Source organism: Glandiceps talaboti, chromosome 21 (genome assembly GCF_964340395.1).
Source record: "Glandiceps talaboti chromosome 21, keGlaTala1.1, whole genome shotgun sequence".
In the NCBI taxonomy this organism is placed as follows: Eukaryota; Metazoa; Hemichordata; class Enteropneusta; family Spengelidae; genus Glandiceps; species Glandiceps talaboti.
In genome coordinates, this window is record NC_135569.1 from 17272984 (window position 1) to 17282362 (window position 9379).

Genomic DNA, 9379 nt, shown 5'->3' on the forward strand with positions numbered 1-9379 from the left:
TGTCTAGTTGGGAAATTGTTCAAATCAAAATGATCGCATCACAGGTGTGTGATTTGGGTCAAAAAATGTGATTTTTGGTCAAAAAACTTAAACTCAGAAACTACTGGGCAGATTGGTGCGAAATTTGGTGGGAACATTCTTAAGGGGGTGTAAAGTAAGATTTGTTCATGACATGATGATTCCATCAGTGATATGCAAATTAGGGCTAATAATGTGTCTTTTTTGTTAAAAATCTCTAATTCCAAAAGTACCGAGCAGATGGGGCTGAAATTTAATGAGAATGTATCTAGGGATGTATGGATGAAGAAATATTAAGCATACAATGAGTCCATGAGTGATATGCAAATTAGGTGTAAAAATGTTCATTTTTGGTCAAAAACTTATATCTCAAAATGTATTTGGTCACTGAGTCTGAAACTTGGTGAGATGTTTCTGAAAGTGTTATTCTGCAGATTTTCTTCAAAACATTTTGACAAAATTGGCCCTAGCGACCATGACCATGCCCTTAGCAACGACCAAATGGCAGTATTTTTTGGTCAAATGACAACATCATCTGGTAGGCAAATGAGTAAACATTCAAAAAATGTATGTAAATACCCTAGCAACCATGACCACGCCCATAGCAACAGCCAAATGGTCGTGTATTTCACAAAGATAACAACAGGGATTAATAGACAATTGAATAAATATTCAAAAAATGTATGTAAATTTGCCTAGCAACAAGACCACGCCCATAGCAACAGCCAAAGAATCACGTATATTGCAAAGATAACAACAGGAATAGAAAGACAAATGAATAAACATTTCAAAAACTGTATGCAAATGCACCTAGCAACAAGACCACGCCCATAGCAACAGCCAAATGATCACATATATTGCATAGATAACAACGGGGATTAATAGACAATTGAATAAACATTCAAATGATATATGTAAATATGCCTAGCAACAAGACCACGCCCATAACAACAGCCAAATAATCACATATATTGAAAAGATAATATCAGGAATTCATACACAAGTGAACAAAAACATACAAAAATGTATGCAAATATATCTAACAACATGACCACGCCCATAGAAACAGCCAAATGATAGCATATATCATAAAGATAGCAACATGGTTGGATAGGCAACTGGGTAGCCATTCAACATTCAACAAACTAACTTATTGTTAGCATGGACTACCATATAGATAAACATTTTTAGAAACTGTACAGTTGTGCTACAACGCCATTGGCGGTATTTTTATATTACGTCATCACATAGTTGACATCACGGCATCTCATATTTGATATTATCACATCTCGTATTTGATATTGTGTCATTTCCTTTGATATTATTGCATTTTATGTTTGATATTATTGCGTTATTTCATATTTGATATTATTGTGTCACATCATATTTGATTTTATTGCATCATCGTACATCAAATTTGTGCATCTTATTTCACCATCTCGTGTTTTATATTGAGTCATCCCTTATGTATTTACTGAAACACTCCCTTTGTGTGTTCTTTCTGCAGATTTTGACAGCCGAGAGCAAGAAAGCGGTCAGTCAGTACATGTATTAAACATTGACATACAAGACAACCATGAGGATGCTGTAATAGGAGCATTTCAGATTTTGAATCTATGTCAATTGGTAAGTTTATAGAAAAAACAAAAACCAATAAAACAATGCTTCCATTCTCCTCAACTCAAATATTGCCAAGAAGTGTCAATAGAAAAATCAGGTTTGCTTACAACCCAAATTCTTTACACTTATCCTAAAGTGTAATCTAAACAAATGGCGATCATCCAGCATCCGACATCAAACCATGTTGTAAAAAATATTGTTGTGCTTTCAATCACAGAATTTCTGACAGAGCCATTTGATGACCTTTCAACTTATACTTGTCTAATCTTGTTTTATCCTCTTCTCTTATATAGCTGAAGGACAGTACAGATTTAGAAAATGAAATTGATGAACTACTGCAAAAATTTGAATATAAAGAGAAGAGAGATGTTCTACATACAGTTTGCTTTTATTGAGTCATGATTATTTTGTGTTTTTAAAAAAACAGCTTTGTGCTGTTAATGTAAATAAGAGAATTGCTTCATTAAATTACTGAGACAGAACTAGATTGAGATTGCAATTTGAGAACCTTTGATTGTTTTTAGCACAACTGAACTGATAAGGTTCAGTCATGCTACAGGCATAGCAAAGTGTCTGTCTGTCTGTCTGTGTGTGTGTGTGGATGTGTGTGTGTGTAAACAACATAAAGTCCAAAACTGCCGGATCGATTGTCATGATATTTGGTGGGTGTATTACCTTGGGTATCTAGTTGGGAAATCAAATCAAAATGATCTTATTACCACCGGTGTGTGATTTGGGTCAAAAAATGTGATTTTTGGTTTTAAAAAAATCAAACTCAAAAACTACTGCACAGATCGGTCTCAAAATTGGTGGGAACATTCTTAGGGGTGTTTAGATTAAGATCAATGATATGCAAATTAGGGCTAAAAATGTGACTTGCAGATTGGGCTGAAATTTAATGGGGATGCACATAGGGGTGTATAGATGAAGAAATATTAAGCATATAATGATCTCATCAGTGATATGCAAATTAGGTGTAAAAAATGTGAATTTTAGTCAAAAATTTATATCTCAAAAAGTACTGTCAATGAGACTGAAACTTGGTGAAATGTTTTTAGAAGTGTTATTCTGCAGATTTTCTTCAAAATATTTTGACACAGTTGGCCCTAGCAACCATGACCATGCCCTTAGCAACAACCGAATGGCAGTATATTTCACAGGGATTAATAGACAATTGAACAAACATTTAAAAAATGTATGTAAATTTGCCTAGCAACAAGACCACGCCCATAGCAACAACCAAATAGTCATGTATATTGCAAAGATAACAGGAATTGAAAGACAACTGAATAAACATTCAAAAAATGAATGCAAATGTGCCTAGCAACAAGACCACGCCCACATCAACCGCCAAATGATCACACATATTGCAAAGATAACAGCAGGGATTAATAGACAATTGAATAAACATTCAAAAAATGTATGTAAATTAGCCTAGCAACAAGACCATGCCCATAGCAACACTTAAATAATCATGTATACTGTAGATAACAGGAATTGAAAGACAAATGAATAAACATTCAATAAATGTATGCAAATGTGCCTAGCAACAAGACCATGCCCATAGCAACAGCCAAATGATCACAAACATTGAAAAGATAATATCAGGAATTCATACACAAGTGAACAAAAACATTCAAAAATGTATGCAAATATATCTAGCAACATGACTACACCCATAGCAACAGCCAAATGATTGTGTATATTGCAAAGATAACAACATGGTTGGATAGGCAACTGGATAGTCATTCAGCAAATGAACACCTGGATAAACATTTTTAAAAACTGTACAGTTGTGCTACAACGCCATTGGTGGTATTTTTTGGAAGCCTACCCTCATTGCCAGGTTGTTTTCTTCTTTCTCTCTAAAGTCTGGTTGCATTCTATTTACTTCATTGACCTTTCACCTTCTTTGCTCACATTTTTTCTCAAAGTTCAATATCGTATGCATAGTCAATAAAAGCCACCAGACTTTTTTTAAAGTTGGTTCTCCTTTGTGGTGTGCACGTTAAATGATGACTTGTGTGAAAGAGATACAAAATCCCAAAACTTTCTTAGAGTGACACAAACTGGTTTTATAAGGTTTTAAAAACACAAAAACTAAACTTGAACTTGTGTCAAATAATGTGCCTGACTTTGAAGGCATTGAAAATCGTCTTCTAGGCAAGCCTGACCTTTAGTGTATTAATATATGTACATATGTACTAACTTTATACGTTGACAAGTCATTTAATTATATCGAAACACTAGATGAGAGTTCTGCCAAAAATGATGGTTACGTATTCTACTGCAATACGTAGAATTCTACATGTACTTCATGATGGTTACATAATTCTGCATGTACTATACATGTATGATGGTTACATAATTCTACAATACCTATAATTCTACATGTACTATATGATGGTTACGTGTGCTGCAATACGTAGAATTCTACATGTACTATATAATGGTTGCGTATGTTGCGATACGTAGAATGTTACATGTATTATATGATGGTTACGTATGCTGCAAGTGGCTGCAATATGTAGAATTCTACATGTATTATATGATGGTTATGTATGCTGCAATACGTAGAATTCTACATACTACTAGTATATGATGGTTGCATATGCTGCAAGTGACTGCAATACGTAGAATTCTACATTTTCTATATGATGGTTACATATATGCTGCAAGTGACTGCAATATGTAGAATTCTACATTTTCTATATGATGGTTACATATGCTGCAATACGTACAATTCTACATGTACTATACTCACCAGCAATATCTCCCAAACCCAGACTTTATACACTCAACTTTTTAAACTCTGAAAATACATTCAACCAATCAATCAGTACATAATAACTGTCAAAGGTTCTGAACAAGAAATAACCCAGTAATTGTCAAAGGTGCTAAACAAAATATAATCCATTATAGCTGTTTCAAAGACAAGGGTAATACTCATTTTGACCTTGCTGAACAATGCACGTTTTTCCCCGGGTACTTCGGTTTCGTCCTGCTTTTTCAACAGGAGGACACTGCTCTTGTAGAAACTATTCAACAAATTTCTGAATTTATTTGGAAAAAGATAAAATAGCCTTGCGAAAACATACATCGGTCAACCCCTTCATCGTGAAGGCTGTGCACCAAGTTTAAGTTGTATGATGTACACGGTACAGTTTAAAGGTTTCGGGAATCAGTTAAATCCTAACACTTTAGTTCAATGATGGGATAGTATAGAATAATGACAATATGAAAGGTTGTAGAAGATAAGAACGTAACAGTGTGGAAAAAAGATAATTGTGGTTTTCCAAATAAGAAGAGTGGTAGTATATATATCATAGTAACCAGCTCCGAGTCTGCGTTTAGTACCACTACTCAACTGACCGGTGAAGTTTTGGCAACGTCTGCTACATGTGAAACAGAAGACAATATCTCACAAGCTGAGTTAACAGAGAAAAAGTCAAATAAGTTTTTGCACATACTTTTCAACTTTGCATGAATATACTATTACTTGTAAATATAAAGATAAATAAATAAACTTTGACATAACTCTCAATATAAAGTTACCCTAAAGATATATGGCAGGAATGAGGTAGTGAACTGAAACAATATGAGCAAATACTCCAATATAGTCTTAATAAACATTTTCATAAAGTAGTGTTTGCACAAACTGTGGAATTTTTTGGAATGCTTAAAACATATCTGAATTTGATGCATATGACTGGGATGCGCTTGTCAGAAACAGTGACATTTCCAAATTGAAAGTGAAAGAACTTGATAAGTACCTTTCCAACTATGAAATTCCAGCTGTGGCAGGAATGCACAAAATAGACAAAGTTGAGGCTGTAAGATGCCACTATTATCAATCTAAAGAAAGTGAGAGTGATTTGTCATCTGATGACAGTGACAGTGAGAATGATGATACAGCTAGTTCCAACTCTGATGAAGTTGAAGGAGAAATTGGGTCTGATGATGATGATGATGACAATGCCATGTTTATATACACAAGATCTGGAAGGTGAGCTACCACTTGGAAATCAAAAAATTGAATAAACACATTCTGAGACTTTGTTTAAAATCCTGCATTCACCTTTGTAATCAAACGTCAAAACCAGTCCAATAATCAGGCTCTTACAAGGTAAATGTATTACCAGGTTCATTAAGATATACAATTACTATGATAATAGGGCCATCTTAATTATCATTACCACTAATATACATCACTTGATTCCTATTCTGTTAGATGAAATGTGGCTGGCATTTTTGAGTCATACATTTATTTTCTTTTGACATTATATTGAACTAATTTACATCAAACAAGAACAGGATACATGGCAATGCATTTTATTAAGAGTTTTTTCAGTGTTATTTAGACCAATTTGATTTCTTTTAGCACACGTTTAGGAAACTGAACTGGAACAATACAGTATAAAACTCTCTTTAGATAACATGTGCATCACAATATTTGCAAATACAACTAAAATGACATTCAACTGTAACACTACTAGTATAATGTACTAATACAATATTGAACAGAAAACAAAGACTCAGTTGGTCTGCTGATCATTTTACAAGAGTTGTTCAAAGTGTAATTAGTCCCCGCCGGACGAAGTCCGGGACGGGGACTTATGGATTGGGTTCCGTCTGTCCGTCCGTCCGTCCGTCCGTCCGTCCGTCCATCCGCAGCCGTTTCTTGGAGATGCCTGGACCAATTTTTTTCAAACTTGGTACAGGGGCAACATACAATGGCATACATATGCACCTCAATTTGTTTCACGATACGATCCAATATGGCCGCCTAGCAGCCATTTTGTTTGCAAATTTTCCCTGTCTAAAGCCATAACTCAGACATGCTTGAACAGATCTCATTCAAAGTTGGTATTAGGACAGTGTTCTATGGCATATATGTGCATATTCATTGTTGTCATGATACGATCCAATATGGCTGCCTGGCAGCCATTTTGTTTGTGAATTTTCCATGTCCAAAGCCATAACTCAGACATGCTTGAACAGATCTCATTCAAAGTTGGTATTAGGACAGTGTTCTATGACATACATGTGCATATTCATTGTTATTGTGATACGATCCAATATGGCCACCTGGCAGCCATTTTGTTTGTGAATATTCCATGTCCAAAGCCATAACTCAGACATGCTTGAACAGATCTCATTCAAAGTTGATATTAGGACAGTGTTCTATGACATGCATGTGCATATCCATTTTCATCGTGATATGATCCCCCATACCCGACCAATCCTTTATTGTTGTAGGCATGTTCCATGTCCAACAAGCAGACACAACATATCTAAGTCTGTTTGATTTAGGTTCACAAGTGTTGTTGCGTGATCAGAGTAGTGATAATTCCTTAAAACCCAATCATAGCGGGGACTATGTCATTCTCAATGACTTGTTTTATGTATAATTTTATTTATAAGTATATGTTGTTTTTTGGAAAGGCAGTGCACTGGTTAACATAACATTTTGTTTTAACTGGTGTTTGTGTACATATACACACAATATACAAATTGATTATATATGTAATGGACAAAGTTGGTATTAAGTGTATTATGTACAGTTTTGTACTTAGTATGGAATGTTAACGCACAGGAAGAGTATTCCAAAAAAAATTTATTCGGGTGGGGGATACTTGAAAATTTATTCAGGTGGGGGGGTACTTGAAATATTTGGGGCTTTGGCAGGGGGGTACTTGAAAAAAATTAGGGTTTTACAAAAAATCTCCCCCCCCCCCCATACAAGTTTTTGTGAAAGCAGCCTTAGTGAGACACCGCTGTATTGAACGGTGACTTCTGATCTGAGGCTTCAAATGTACAAATATTATGAACCGGTTTCCAAGAAGTAATTAAGTTTCAGAGTTGATTTATAAATAAGAGCTAAGCCCCCAATAGCAGAAGCAGTGGTTGATTTAGCTTCACAGGGAAGGTGTTTGAAAGAATAACCATTAGGTGTGCAATCATTGAAAATAGGATCATCTCCAGATTCCGGTAGCCACGACTCTGTAACACAAAATATATCTATGCCTTTTTCAACAATGTAATCAGCAACTTCAACAGATTTATTGCCCAATGATTGAACATTCCATGTGGCTAGAGTTAAAAGATCAGATTTCAAGATCATCTCTTTTAGTTTGTCCTTTTAAACTTTGACGGGAATGTACAGGTAATGGATTAGAATACAGTTCTGTATGTCCAACAGTTATTCCAGTTATTCGATTATAGAAGGTTTACGACGAGTACATTTTCCAGACAACAGCCTCTAGTATTTATCTTATATTCCTTCAAACAATTGAAAACATCAGTGGGAAGTTTATTGCAAGCATAAGGTAACTATAACTAAGGTAATTATAACTTTGTTGTCGAAATCAATCATGATTATATTTGATTTAATTTCTTGGGGTAACATTGCGTTATTTGTCTTTTTCAAATTATTAAAACTATGGAGCCCTGCCTATGTCAAAACTCACTACTAGAGATAATTCCAATTAATTCGAGATTAGTAGACAAATCAACGAATACTAGATAACGCTGTTGTTGGTTCCTGTTTGTAAATGATATTTCGATGATAAAATAAGAATCAAAAATGTTACAAAAGATTGCAGACTAGCGAAATGTAAAGTAATGAAGAACGTCAAAGTTCTTGTATTTGTTGTAATCTGTTAGCATTAGTTATTAAGAGAATGTACGTTACAGAGATGAAGCAGAAAATAATGGGAGGATGGTTAATGAGTGATATAATGTAGTTTTCTTAATTATTTGAAGATAATCTGAGTTATTTGTCCGATGTCTATAAAAAAATAATTAAAAACTTGGTGGTAGTTTAAAGACTCAGTAACCCTGTTTATCATAAAACCCATACTGTTTTCCTTGAGTGCACCCCTCACTTGGAGCTTACGCAATACTACATAGTGACCCTGTTCACTGAAATACATTACTTTTCCCAAGCTTCTTGAGACAATTGAGTATTTCTGTGCAAATCGGTTTATAGTGTTGTCGCTTGTATCATCTTAGCTCAAGACCGAATGAATTATTTGCCATGGAACAAGCAGTGAATGACACGTCTGACAGAACTGAATGACCTACCCATAACTTTTAAGATGTTTCGATGAGAAACATACAATAAAGTACGGGCATTCTAATTCACACTTCTTAAAAATGCAGATTGTTTGTTTACCTTTTTTTTAAAATAATTCACCAAGAATTCTCAACATGTGTTACAGGCTTGTCAACTCAAACCTACCACTTGTGGCGCTCTGCTGGGTAGCCTGAAGTCGAGAGCAGAGCCACTAGCTACAAGGTGTCTTGGTAACAGAGACTATAGTTGGGTAATCACAAAAGACACGTTTCTTTCAATTTATGTACTTTAAAGGGGGTGTGTTATCATGATTGGATGCGGAAATATAACAGTAAGTCTGGTTTTCTTTATTAAACATGTGGGTATAGTGTCGTGTCAAGGCAGAGATAACGAAAAAAGAAGAAATTACAAATTTTATCTTCTTGCTTAGGGACCGGACAGAATTTACGGCGGGGGGGGGGGGGGGGGGGGGGGGGGCTGGGGAGAAATTGGGGCCATGAAAAAAATGGGAGGCTTGAAGGGGGGGCCATGAAAATTCTCATGGTTTGAAAGGAGGGGCCGCGAAATATTTTGTCATTGAAAAAAATTAATATGTTAGAAAATTTAGCATTGCATGAGATAGCACTTGATATCGCCTTTAATATTGAATGTCTACACTTTCAT

General features: G+C 35.1%; 1 protein-coding gene across 2 annotated transcripts in view; it reads left to right on the forward strand.

Annotated features, from left to right (window-relative positions):
- LOC144451463 (RNA polymerase II subunit A C-terminal domain phosphatase SSU72-like) overlaps positions 1 to 9136 on the forward strand; it is a 63435-nt gene extending 54299 nt beyond the window's left edge. Inside the window, exons 4-5 of one of the 2 annotated variants that reach the window (XM_078142304.1) lie at positions 1526 to 1644; positions 8862 to 9136. In XM_078142304.1, coding sequence (XP_077998430.1) covers positions 1526 to 1644; positions 8862 to 9008 — 266 coding nt within the window. In that variant the 3' untranslated portion in view covers positions 9009 to 9136. Of the gene's footprint in view, positions 1 to 1525; positions 1645 to 1931; positions 3600 to 8861 lie in introns of those variants that run through there. The other variant, XM_078142306.1, reaches the window with a different exon arrangement.
- The last annotated feature ends 243 nt before the right edge of the window (positions 9137 to 9379 follow it).